General features: G+C 34.7%; 1 protein-coding gene across 6 annotated transcripts in view; it reads left to right on the top strand.

Annotated features, from left to right (window-relative positions):
- Positions 1-14,062, top strand: part of ARAP2 (ArfGAP with RhoGAP domain, ankyrin repeat and PH domain 2) — a 163,807-nt gene that overhangs the window by 42,509 nt on the left and 107,236 nt on the right. For all 6 annotated transcript variants that reach the window (XR_004953060.1, XM_036227596.1, XM_036227598.1 and 3 more), the window contains exons 8-9: positions 5,381-5,501; positions 12,317-12,495. Coding sequence is in view for 5 of the 6 variants with exons in the window: in XM_036227596.1 (XP_036083489.1) it covers positions 5,381-5,501; positions 12,317-12,495 (300 nt within the window). In the remaining variant the exon portion in view is untranslated. The remainder of the gene's footprint in view (positions 1-5,380; positions 5,502-12,316; positions 12,496-14,062) is intronic.

Here is a 14,062-nt window from a genome sequence, read left to right as displayed (position 1 = left end):
GTAATGGAGAAAAGAATATGTGAAGGAGACTTGTGGGAGGTGAAGCTGAGAAGGCTGTTTAGAGTTAGAACTCATAGAAAATTTTTATTCTGTGAAAGTGGTTATAATATATTCTTTAGGCAATGGAGTCTTAATGACGTGACACTGTCTTAATCATGTCCATCTCATTAGGTAAGTGAACATCTTTATTGTTAGGAGATGTAGGCTGAAACATTTAGGTGTTAAGTGTCATTGTATCTACAAATGTTTTTCAAATGTCACCTATATCTCTGTGTATGCTTATGTTTACAAATATATTTGCACACATACATAGTTAGATGAAACAAAAGCTGAATACATTGTCAAATCTGAGTAGAGCATATATGGGTGTTCATTGCACTGATCTTTTAACTTCCCTATGTTTGAAAATTCCCTTAACAAAAAGTTGGGACTAATAAATATACCATGTTTTTAGTTAATTAAAATCAGTTAATTTTATAGTCTTAATTATATCATTCTTTTCACACACTTGTTAAACACTTAACCACATTCTTTTCGTTTATAATCTAACATTATTTTCCTATTATTTAGAGATTACTGCTGCTTAATACTGGTGATATTTGGGGTTGAATAGAGATAGTCCCTTTCACAAATTGATTCTTCAGTGCCGCAGGGCAGAAGAGTATATGCTATAGACAGAAAGTAACACACACTACATGCTCCAGCACTAAGTAATGGAAAATTTAGAGAAGTGTTAATTGGTATCACTTTGCACAATCCAGATAAAGCATCAAATAGGGTTTAAACACACCTTTTTGAAGTTTGCAAGGTAGCAGAATGAATATTTTTTACAAGCCAATTTTCTGCCTTAGCTACTGTTTTTAGTTTGCTTGTGAATTTGAATGTTGAGAAAATTTCTATGCCTAGGGGTAGGTACCATGTGGTCTCTGTATCTGGTGGAATCTAACCCCTAGTTGTTTTTTTTTAGCACCTGCGCCCTTCTCTGGTTTGATTGAAATAAGGAGGAAAACTATTCAGGAATGAGACAGGCTTTCATGCCATGAGGCTCGTTTGTTGGTGGTTTCGTTATCCCCATTCGAGAGAGAGAATTTCTAGTGTCTCTGTCCAACTGGACTCACCCTGTCCTTTAAAAGCCCATCTCAAGTGCAGTGAGGATGACCACCTATCACATTTTTTAGATATTGATGAAATAAAAATGATGCAGGCTTGGTTTGAAATTGAGATAAAAAGTTCATGTTAAAATGAATTGTTACAAATCTTTTAAATATTTAAAACAATTCAAAGCGTTGAATTGTTGCTATTCTCTTTGCTATTCAGATGATTGGTTTCATCTTGGCAAAAAAAACAAAAACAAAAGCAAAACCCTGGGGTGGGTGTTTCTTAAAAGGATATATGATTTCTGTTGTGACCCATATGGCGAAAGGGATGGATTGGTAGACTGGGAGGAGGGGATTTCAAGGCCAGTGAACAGAAGGTGTATATGTGTTCATAGCCGCTGTGTCAGGTGTACAGTTTTAGTGGTCAGGTGCACCAAGTGGGTGGGCCTTTCAGCGTTTAAATGTGCACTTGAGCATGAGGTTGGGCTTGCAGGAGGCAGAGTACAGTGTTGCCTGTTTGCCTAGTTTTCTTCCACTTTATTCACTGCTGCTCAATCATGTCTCTGCAAGGACTTTTCATTGTATTACTGAAAATGGCAACATCTCAACAGCCTTGATATCTTATCACCTGCCAAGAAATCTAACTCACCCCCATTCTCACTCAGCTGTGGGCAGAATTGCCCTGTGGTTGTTTCATTGTATGAAAGTGGTAGATAAATGACAAACTTGACCTAGATATCTGTGTGTTACAGGCTCAGGGGATGTTTTAAAATTTCTTTCCTTAAGAAAAATTTTATACTCTGAAAAACGGTCATTTTTGAGCCTGTTTTCATTGAGTTGTTTTTTCTTTTCTGTATTGTTTTTATCATGTTTCATTAGAAGAGAAATGTGAAATCAACTCTACAGTGTTAAAAATTACAAGATTTATCTGCAGATTTTATAACAGATTATAAATGAGTCATTAGAAAAACTACAACTTCCTGAGGTTAAAATGACAGTATTCAGCTTGTTAAGCACATTTCGATCACTTCTAGAGAATTTATTTTTCTATGACTATTTCGTAAGTACTTACCTGTGAAAAATATTATTGTAGACATGTAGATGAGTTGTTATTTTTCAGAGGAATTATATTTTAATCTCTTGAATGAACTCTAGAGGAAGGAAATAGTCTCCTTTTTAAAATTCTTGTTTCTTTTCCTACAGTGCAGCTTGATTTTTCTCTACTTAAAAAAAAAAAAATGAGTTAATGGTAACATTTTATTCATCAAAAAGTTAATTAGTTCACTAGAGCTGTGTTTTTATAAGCTTTTCTAATTCTTAGGCAAACTAGAATTTAGGAATGGATCACCTAAAGAATAAAGTATAAATATTTTTCCACCTTCTAGATTTATCACTGTTTGGTCTCTGTCCCCAGGGGGGCGGTGCCGTATCCCAAGTCTCAGCTTGCCTTACAATGGGGGGACATTCTCCGCCTCCTCTCATTTTTAGAGCACTTAGTGGTCTGGTTTTTGTAACCCGCCTGCATTTATTGAGTTTCCTCTCTTAAGCCAGTCTTTTCATTTATTTCTTTGTAATGACCTTTCAGCAGTGTCTGGGTACACACTGCAGACCTGGAACATGTCTTTTCCTATGTTTTCACCTCCACATTTTTGCTCTTTCCTTGGAAACTTCTTAGCCATTGCCATCCATCAAAATCCTGTGCAAACTTCAGTACCCATCTTTTTAATCTCCTCCATGAGTCGCTCTTAATTTTCTCCAACTATGACATTTGAACAATAAAATGCAAACAAGGTTAGAGGGAAGACAAGCTGAAAGTAAGGAGGCAAATCAGGAGAGTTTGCCATAACTCAGGCATTTATCATGGTGTAGGCCAGTGGAAGTGTTAAAAATGAATTTACAAAACTATTAAACATGTACTGTCAGAGTTTAGTATAATTGTGATTGGACATAAAATTCAGAGAATATTTATGTCCAATCACAATTATACTAAACCGTGGAGGGTGGTTAGGAAAATAAGACACATGACCCACAGTCTCTTGGGGAGACTGTGTTAATAAATGATCACACAGTAAACATAAAAATCATCATTTAAATTATATTTAGTAATTGCTGTAAGGGAAACAATGCAGGTTGCTATGAGCTTAAATTGGGGTTATCTGCCTGGGTAAGGATAAAGGCCCTGAGGGAAGAGGCTGGTCAGAAAGACTTTCTTCAGGAGCATGTGAAGTGTGAAGAAGCACACTTAACTATGTGAAACTGGGTATGAAAAACGTCCTTGCAAAACAAACAGAGGCACTAGATATGGCAGAGGCAAGGTATGTTTAGGGAACTTCAAGAAGGCTAATATGACTAGCAAGAGTTGGGGAGTGTCAGGCAACAAGTTGACACTAGGTGAAGGGAGAGTCCCAAGTTATGTGGGTGCAAAAGATCAGAACAGATAAAAGACGACTCTGAGACCGATTGACGAAAAGAGCGATATTTCAATGGACAGAGAGGAAGGATGTGTTTTCATGAGATAATTCAGTTTTCAAGTTTGAGGTGCTGATAGGATAGTTATGTGCACCGCTGATGACTTGTAATATGGGAGTGAAGTTGAGCGAATTGGATAATGAAGGAAGAGACAGATTTTTAGAATTCTCTATAAAATTGGTAGCTGAAATAGCAAGAAAAGATCTTTCTTAGGGAGAGAAGATTTAAAAAATGGAAAATAGGGAGAAGAAAAAGTAACTTTACAATTATTTCTCGACACCTCTCTCCTTTATCTGTGACGTTGCCCAGTCTTATTTCTAAATCACAGTTCAAATATCGTTCAATTTTGGCCATGTGAAAGGACATAGGAAAGCCTTAATGGGATTGGTATGTAGATGGTGTTAAAGAATGGGTAGGATTTTGATAATATACAATGAGTTATGGAAAACTGGAGCAAGGGTAGTGAAGAAGAAACTGTCAGAGAACTAAGAGGGAATATCATGGTAGTATAGCATATCTTCTCAACTAGCAGAGGATGAACCTCCCAGTGGAATGCTGTGTTGTTGGCAGTGACTATGCCTTATCTATCTGCTGAGTATGGGAGCTTACCTCTGGGATGAATGTGAACATTGTATTTGTTCTCTGCATGGATTGGTTTAGTACATATTTTCTCCTAATAAGTTGTTTGAGATACTTGGGACCTACTCAGAAATGAAGGTTCCATGAATAATGCTGTGGAAGGGTAGAGTACAAGAAACCCCATAAGGATATGCCCAAACTCTTGATATTCAAGACCTTTCATATTTTACCCTTGATATATGTTTTCAGTCTCTTCTCTTTTGACTATATACCGAGGCTCCTCTTAAGCTTAGTTTAAACTTAAGCTTTTGTAAGAATCAGGCTCAGATAGCATCATATTCTTAAAAACATGTCTGACCTCTTTGAAGCAGAATGGAGAATTCCCATCTTTGTACTCTTATATTCCAAAGTTTATACTTCAGTTTTAAATTTTTCTCTAATTACATTAGCTGTTTTTCATTTTGAGGTTCCTTGAGTGTATACATAATCTTTGAATTTTATTTCCAATAGGCCCCATAAATGTCACACCCTTGGTCAATAGTTGAAATTGTAGGGTGGTCATTATGCCAAATGGTTTAGGAAGGTCCAAAAAAATGGTGACTAAGAATGTTACCAAGAGTTAAGAATGGTCTTCTTGAGCAAAATTATACGTATATGTCAATTGCAGACAACTAAATCTGTCTTATTTTACTTAGTCATTGGGGAATAAAAAGTAAACTGATGCAGTTGTGAGATTAATATCTTCATCAGAGAATTCAGTAGTAAGGTTAATTGATATAATCCAGCAGTCTGGTTTCTTAGATGGATTCATGTTGTTCATAATATATAATAGCAATAGTTCTGAAATGATTCAGTTACAGTACCTGTTGTGGCCAGCAGATGCCTGCAAACACCATAAAATCATTTTAACCAGATTGTTTTAAAGAACATTCTGCTGTTTTTTGGAAATACATACTGCTGATGTAGTACAATTGTTTGTATTTGATTTGTCATCTTTAATTCCATATGAAGAGAATATTGAAAAGACATTTCACTTGAAAGGAGGAACGATAATTTCCTTTCTGGGGATATATGCTATTTGTATGCCATTTAAAAAATTTAGATTGAAATCATGAAAAAGAGACACTTGTTAATATTGTGTCATTCTTTTTTAAAAAAAATAAAATCAAGAGAATTTTATTTTAATCTGTCGTCTTTGTTTATCTTTTGTGTATCTTTTTCTCTAACCAATACAGGAGAAGTATTCAAAAGGAATAATTCCCCTTTCTGCTATATCTACAGTACGAGTTCAAGGAGACAACAAATTTGAAGTTGTTACAACACAAAGAACTTTTGTTTTTAGAGTAGAAAAAGAAGGTAAGATTATTTCTTTAACTATATAAAAATACTTGCAGACATTCACTTTTGACCATTCAGAAGATAATAAACCAGTTACACTAGAAATGTCAAGAAATCTTTAAATATGTTACTTTTAAATGATTTACATTTTATATTAATTTTTTGAATTCCATAAACATATTGAGAAGTTATTTTTCCTTTGTTCACCATTGTATGCAACAAATAGAATCTACTAAGTGACAAAGATGCTTCTAAATTCTGGGTATATAGCAGTGAAAAAAAAAGGCAAACAAAAATCTCTGCTCATATGAAGCTCACATTTAGAGGTGGTTTTGATAATGCAAAATAATTATTTAATATGCCAAACCAAATTTTCTATTAAAAGCTTGGTTTTAGGGAAATTTATGTACAGCAGTAATCTTTTTAACATAGATTTTAGAGCATCTTTTATATTTCTTGAATCTCTTTACCTGCATCATCAGCTACTGGTCACTTGATAGTGAAAATTGATCTAAAGTAGCATGTGGTTTAGAATGAAGTCTAAACCTTTGCATCTTCTCTGGCTTTTTGGGGGGCAAGGGGGAAGGAAGGGAGAGCCAGGGGAGTTTAAAGTTCTGTGTTTTACACTTTGACTGACTACCAATATATCATTACTATAAAACTCACCACTTTTAAATAATATAGATAAGGTCATTTTAATTAATTAAATAGAATTTTAATTTATTTTAAAGCTTACTTATATAGATTATAACTCAACTTGATTTTTAAAGTACTTTTTGGTAATTAATTGTTTGAATAATGGTGATATAGAAAAGTTAGTGAATACTTGGTACGTGCCAGATGATCTACTAAATGCTTCATTTTCATAATAGTTTTATGAGTTATGTAGATATTAAAATTATTTTATTTTATAAACATGAGTATTCACCTTTTATAACCTACAACAGTATTAGCTATTATGTGGCAATACTTATCTTTTTCAAACTACTAGATTCCTAGAACATAAGCTTGGTAATGGTGCATACAAAACATCCAACAATAACCACATATTCCTAGAAGGCTTCCTGTTTTGGTTGGGATAATCAGTAAATGAGTAAGTCCCAGCTGCTGTTCACAGCTTTTTTTCAAACTGTGAATCACTACCCATTTATGAGATCAACTTAGTGGTTTCTGATGGTACTTAAAAGAAAAAAAAAAATCCCCCAAACAAACAAAAAGCCCCCCATAAAATAGAATAAGAAATACTAAAGTACATCACTTCTAATAAGTATAAATATTGTATTGTGAAATATACACATGTGCATATATTGCACATGTGTAACGTGAAGAGCGTTTCTTACTTGCTATTAGAAAAAAATATTAGAGCAGGGGTTGGCACAACGTGTCCTATAGCCTAAATCTGGCTCAAGGATTTTTTTTTTTTTTTTTGGTAAATAAAATCATCTTAGATCACAGCCACTCTCGTTCATGTACATGTTGTCGTGTGGCTGCTTTTCCGCCTCAGTGGCTGTATTGAGTAGTTGCAGTACAGACTGTATGGGCCAGGAAAAACTAAGATACTTACTACCTGGCCTTTACAGAAAAAAGTTTACCAGCCCCTGTCCTAGCGCATCTTATATAGAATTGTCTATGTGAGAACCCACTTTTTGTGATGCATCGCCTAAAATCCAGAAAGTTGCCTACAGTTGTGATAACTCAGTATGAGACTTGGATTTGAAATCAGTTTTTCTTTTAGCCTGTTTCTTAAAACATAGGGCATTGTTCCTCTTTTCTGGCTATCATGATGATTTTTCCTTATGTTTTGGCTTCCGCTGCCCCAGAGGTGACTGCCTGTTTCTTTGAGGTGCTGATCGCCTTCTCTCTGGCCTCTCAAAGTGAATTTCACATATGTCACATAGCCTGCATTTTAAGATAGATGTACTAAATAAAGCTTCCAACTTGTGTGAAAATCTGTTTAGCCACATTTACTTGCTGTGGTTAAAAGTTAAACAGACACATTTTATTTAAGTAGACTGTATTAACCCACACATATTTATCTTTGTGATGGAAACTTAGTATAAGAATTTCATTAACTTTGGCATAAATTACTCGTTAGATAAGTGTTAGGTCTTTCATTTTTGAAAGTATGAAATACTGCTTCAGTAAAAACTAAGACTGTCCACATGGAATTATCGAATAAGTTATTTTTGTGGAAAGTCATTTTTGCATAGTAACAATTTTTAAAGATATGTGTATGTAGAGATGTGTGTATATATGTGTGTGGATATGCATACATACATGTAAATGATATATATTTGTTTACATATTTAGTATGGGACTTTCAACAAGATATTAAATATGTTTTATTGTGTTTTTTACCTCCTTCCTTGTATACAAATGGTTGATTATTATTTTTTTCTATGTGCGTGGGAACTGAGAAATCAACTAGTAGTTTATGATATATTTGACTTTGTGAACTTTAAGCCAACTTAAATTTTGATTTAATCAAGAAGCAATATCAAAATTTAGAACAGAAAGCAGGAGTTGCACATTCGAACATAGATGAATTCTTCATTTTTGGTGAAAAGGTTCTGAATGACCTATATACAGCAGTTACCCTTTGTCTCCCCTGAAACCGGTGTCACTATTTCTAAACTGCTGCATTGCCCACTGGCATTGCTAAAATAGGATTACAATTTGGCATCTTTACCCCACACATTTCAAATTCCCCCAGGTTGCCTAGTGATATATTGTTATGCTCTTAGTTCAGAGTGAATTATGTTGAAATAATAACATTTTAAAAATACTCTTCCATAGATAGAAAATTTAGCCTGAATCCTCTTGTCCTCAGGCAGAACCATTGGGACTGGTCAGAGGGTCATAGCAGCTAATGATCTCTCCATTCAGTCTTTATTCCCCTGGCACCTGTGGTCACACATGCAGATATGTTACTTCAAAAAGCAGGTGATGTTTTGAGTAGGAAGTTGTCATAGTTAGAGCGTAAGAATTCTGAGTGGTCTTTCCTGTTCCAGGGCCATTTTCAGTACCGACTCTCAGCCGCAGGTCCTGTGTTCCTGTCTCCTGTAGCCACTTCTGGATGCCTGGGCAATGGGCAGATGTGTGTTTCTCTCAACGCCGTGTCTGCACAACATCATGCAACCCTCTAGTGCTAGCTGTGATACAGCAAAGCTTTTCTTTTTCTTAAAAAAATATTTTAAGAGGATGCATGGGACAAGAAACATCTTAAATTCCCCTTAGTTGTTCTGGGCATGCAGACTCACCTGTTTTGAAATCATCAATGTTTTTGGAAGCAGGGCACAGAAATTTACTCTCCAGAGAGAGATGGGAATTAAACATTTTCCATTGTATGCTTTGATAAACTTCTAATATAATAAGCCCCAAACTGTGGAGTCATTCTTCAGTCTTTTCCTCTCTCATACCTCACATCCAGTCCACCAGCAAATTTTACCAATTCGGCTTTGGAAATATGTCTGGATTCAGACCAATTCTCAACACCGCCACCACTTTAGTACAAGCCACCCCATCTATCTGGATTATTATAATAACCTCCCTTGTTTGACTGTAGTCATATTTCCAGTACAGCTGCCAAAGAGAGCATTCAGTAAGAAAGTCAGATCGTGTCAGTCCACTTCAAATGCTCTGTCGTCTTTTCATCTCACTGAGAGTAAAGCACGATGTCCAAAGGTCCCTACGTGGTCTGGCCCTGGCCTCTGTCCTGTCTCCTTCTGTGCTCTCCCTGGCCACGTTTCTACTGCAGGGTCGCTTGTTCCATGAACACTCCAAACCTGCTCTTGCCTTGGGGTCTAGATATGTGCTGGTTTTTATCCTGGAATGCTCTTCCTCTAGCCATCCTCCTGACTCGCTCAGTTACCTTCACTTCCTTTAGACCTTTGCTTAACCATTGCCTTCTTTCTCGGGCTTTATATATTACCATATATAAAACAGCACTTCCTGTGTCCCTCATCTTGTGTGTGTGTGTGTGTGTGTGTGTGTGTGTGTTTATCTCATTGCACTTGTTCACTGTGTAATGTATTTTTCTATGTTTTATTGCTTTTCTCCTTTCACAAGAGTATAAACTCCAGGAGAGTAAGGCCATGATCTGTTCTGGTGTTCAGAATAGGGCTTGGAACAGAGTAGGGACTCAGTAAATCTTTGTATGAATGAATGGTTATTGATTTCAAGAACAGCCCTTGTGTGCAGTGCTCCTCTATAATCGATCGTGGGTTACATTGAGGAATCTTTAGTTAAACCGTATTATCCTATCACAAGTAAAGGTCCATCTAAACTTTGTTGGAATCTGTTATTATTCTTTTATACAGCCCTTACATAGTAATACCTGGTATAATCAAGTCTTTGTTACTAATATTGATGCCTACTGCTAAACCCAGTAGTCCAGAGAGTATTAAATCTCTCCTCTTGATTTTTTAAAATTTCCTTTTTTGACTCTTACACCATAGTTGACATCTTGAAAACCTTAAGAACTAATTTGAGATTTGAGGGCATTGCTATTGCCTTTTATTTACATTCTAGCATAATTAGAAGAAAGTGGAGATTTCGTTTCCCCTACACCCTTTTTTTTTTTCTTTTCTCCCACCTGGAGTGCTCTACTTTGAGCAAAGCCGTATCTAGGTCAGAGCATGTTCTCAGAAGGAATGGTGCTTTGCACAGTGCTAAGACCAAGATAGACACTCAATAAATATTTGTTACTGGAAAGAATGAACGTACCTTGGTGTGAAGAGTAGGCAAAAGCTGGCATAGCATCTAGCTTCACCCGAGACAATGCTCACGGGAAAAATCATTATTTGTTTTGGAATATTGTGACTTATCAAAGCCTGTTCTTCACATCTAAAGATGCACACATTGCACAGCCAAATACAAAATGACACATATATTTTTTTTATTGTACTTGAATTATCTGTATCATTGTTTATCTCCATTGATATGGGTGATTAAGAATATACTGTTACTATTAATTCCTGATCTTCCTTATTACTGTTTACTTCCTATTAATAAATGAGGCCCATTGCAAATGAGGAGCTAGATGATTTTTCTAGGCTATAAGGGAATTATTTGTTGAGCTGCAGCCACAATATGCAGATGCAAATTCTAGTTTCAAAGTATTTCCTGAGAAAACTGAGATAAATGCTAATAGTAATCTAGAAGCCACAAACACTTTGGCCCAGTACATAAAATTATAACCTACATTTGAAATTCAGTGACTTTTGTGGATTAACACAAATTAACAGAAAGCATATACTATTTACTTGGGAATATCTCGTGTGAAACTAATGATCACAAGTAGTAACCAAGTTAGGTGCAAGGTCTGTTGCTGTTATTGAAAATGTAATAAATTACATTTATTACAGAGTAGTTGCTACCTACTGACATTACTTAGTTATTTTCATGTCTTTTAGTTTGTAATGATGCTGGGGAAATTCAATAAATGTTTTGTCCTGAAATAGAGGAGCAGGCACTATTACTTGGGAATTATGTAATTTGCTATAAAGCATCATTGAGTGAATTTTTAATAAGTACTTTGGTCAGTAAGAACACTGTTTTTAGTATTTTTGAAGGTGAGCAGGAATGAAGATAATTTCAAAATTAAGACTCATTATGAAATATAGATTTTTCATAACTTTGGAGTCATGTTTGAATGTGAGCAAGTCAAATGCTGGTACTTATTTCAGTTTACAATGAAGTTATTCAGGCCATACCTGTCTTAGAAGGATCTGAGATGTTATCCAGTTTCCTAGGCTTTGGGCCTTGTTTTACTCTTCTTGAACATTTTTTCCTATTTGGAATTCAGTGATTTTTGTTTTTGTTTTTCTTTTGCCTTGATATCTACTTCTACTCCTCCATTTTTGTTTTTTCGCTAACACATTTTCCAGCCTCATAGATACAGTTGTGCCTCAAGGTTTGTCTATTTCTTCTCCTTTTACATTAAACATTTTCTACGTCCCTGAGTGTTCTCTCGTGTAGGTTACATTCGTTGACATTTGTTATCAGTCTGCCTAGATACTCATGCCAGGGCACTGAGAACCTGAGATAGTTTTGTTAATAAAATGGAAGCTTCTGCTTTCTTTGATCAGCTCATTGAAACCAAAGTACCTTTTATTCTGAATAATTTAATTTTCTTTGTGAACAACTGTCAAAAATATTTAAAAACTTGGGTAATTTTTACTCCCCTTAATGTCTTAACTCTATGTGTTCTTTTGTTTCCATTTTCATTATACTTTTAAGTCTCTACTACCTTATTCAACATTAAGCCATATATATATATATATATATGCCATATATATATATATATATATATATATATATATATATATATATATAGTGTTGTGTCAGAATGCTTTTGTGTAGGTTCTAGGTGACAGGAAGTAAGCTTTTCTGGGCATTTGAGTAACTTAATCACCAGATAGAATCTGTTAACTATTTAGTCACATTATTATTGTATTAAAAGAAAATCCAATCTCATGAATAATCTAAAAGAGTCCTTTTTAGACATGAACCTGGATACAGATCACCTGGGGATTTTCTTAAAATGAAGATTCTGCTTCATCAGGTCTAGAGTGGGGCCTAAGATTTTCCATTTCTGGTAAGCTCCAAAGTGGAGCCAGTGCTGTCGGTTATGGGACAACTGAGTAGAGTGTGTTATTTCTCTTACAGAATTGGGCTATTGGCCCAACTTGCAATAACAGTTAGATTGTGGTTGTGGGAAAGAATCTTTAAATTATCCATTGCAGAGAGTAGAGATCCCTTGTCCATGTTTCTCAGTCTATAAAATTTGGATAAGTATAGATGTTTATATTTTCCTATGTCTTTATTTTCAGAGGAGCGAAATGACTGGATCAGCATACTATTGAATGCACTGAAATCGCAGTCCCTCTCCTCGCAGTCTCAAGCAGTTGTTGCACCTGAGAAATGTGGATATCTTGAATTGAGAGGGTATAAAGCCAAAATTTTTACTGTGTTAAGTGGAAACAGTGTGTGGCTTTGCAAAAACGAGCAGGTAAGCTATGTTAGAAGAATTGCAAATTGTTGTACCTTAATTACATGAACAACTGTGCTTTTTTAGTGTTTTTTAAAAACGCGTTAGTGTTTTTACTTAGAGTCTTGCTTTGCCTTGAGTACTCCACTAAATATAACAAAGGGAAGAGTTGTTTTGTTAAATTTTCTCAGTTCACTCAGCAGCAAGAAGGTAATCTACATCAAATTTGAGGCTAGTCCCTTATCATCTTTTTAGGGGACTTAGGAAAGAGAATCATTGCAAATAATTTTTGAAGTAACATTATGAAACTGCACAGGACAATAATTACAAACCATTTATCCATTATAGTTTTTGATGAAATATGCCCAGTTCTGTACCTGTTGAGTGTCATGTTTTGCGATAGACAATTATAGAATAAGCACGTATTCTCTGGAGTTCACAGCATTTTTTTCTGAACAGATATATTGCTTGCAGAAGAAATAATTTACTAGAGGAAAACGACTGATATATACACATCTGCACATATGCACATGCATAAACATATATCACATATATATAAATAAAATGTTGACTTACTGAATTTAGTTAATATCACAGAACTATTTAGAATATTTAAATGTTTCAAGGAGACTAATGTTAAAGTTTTAACAAATTCTGTTAAATTCATCATATTCTGTAGACTTCTCTTTAACATATCTCCTTTTTAGTATATATATATGTAAGAAAATGCTGTCCTTATCCCTTTTTGGGAATTAATTCTTAATCTTTCAGTCTAGAATACATTAAATGCTTAATAATTATTTGTGGAATTAAATGGTGTGCTTTGGATATCTGATCAAATAGGAACTAATTTTATGATACATTATAATGGGTTATGATCAGATGACATATAAATGCTGACTATTTTCATAACAAAATCTAGATATCAACTCAAAACAAACAGTAGTCTCAAAAATATTAACTATAGATCTTTATCCAAGGCATACTCTGAACTTCACTGTGAACTTACTACAATTTTTTTGGATAAGATTTCTTAACCAATTAACTGTGGAAGGCATCATTGAGCATCGTTGGCATATTAATAAGCCAGATAGTTAGCATATTCCTCAAGAAAAGTGACGAATAGCCTAATAATGTGTATGAATGCAATATGAACATCTTCAGTTTGTGAAGTATGATGATTAAAACTTTTCTTATTGGAATGGAGGTTAAAATGCATAATTGACATGTGTCAGTATGGAAGTTACTCTGCCAAATGAACACCACAAATTAGTTGAGGTATTCATCTTTTACTTGCACAGATCTGGTGGGCTTCAAATTACTAGTTTAATTGCTTATGTTATTAGAGTTTCTGAGTTTGTTATTCTCTAGAAATAAAGTAGAATGTTTTTAAGGTTTTATTAATACTTTCTGATTAGCAAGAAGTTATATGAATTTTTTTGCATTAATATTAGTGATTGAACATAAAAAAGGATAATAATGACTACTATTTGTTGAGTACCATTTGTTGCTAATTAATTTATAAACCTTCCCTTTAAACTTCTCCACAAATATAGGAGGAAGATATTCTTATCTAAGTTTTATAGAT

This window comes from Rousettus aegyptiacus, unplaced genomic scaffold (genome assembly GCF_014176215.1).
Source record: "Rousettus aegyptiacus isolate mRouAeg1 unplaced genomic scaffold, mRouAeg1.p scaffold_m13_p_10, whole genome shotgun sequence".
Lineage (NCBI taxonomy): Eukaryota > Metazoa > Chordata > Mammalia > Chiroptera > Pteropodidae > Rousettus > Rousettus aegyptiacus.
Note: the sequence above shows the minus strand (reverse complement) of the source record. Positions and strands in the feature narration are given on the sequence as shown.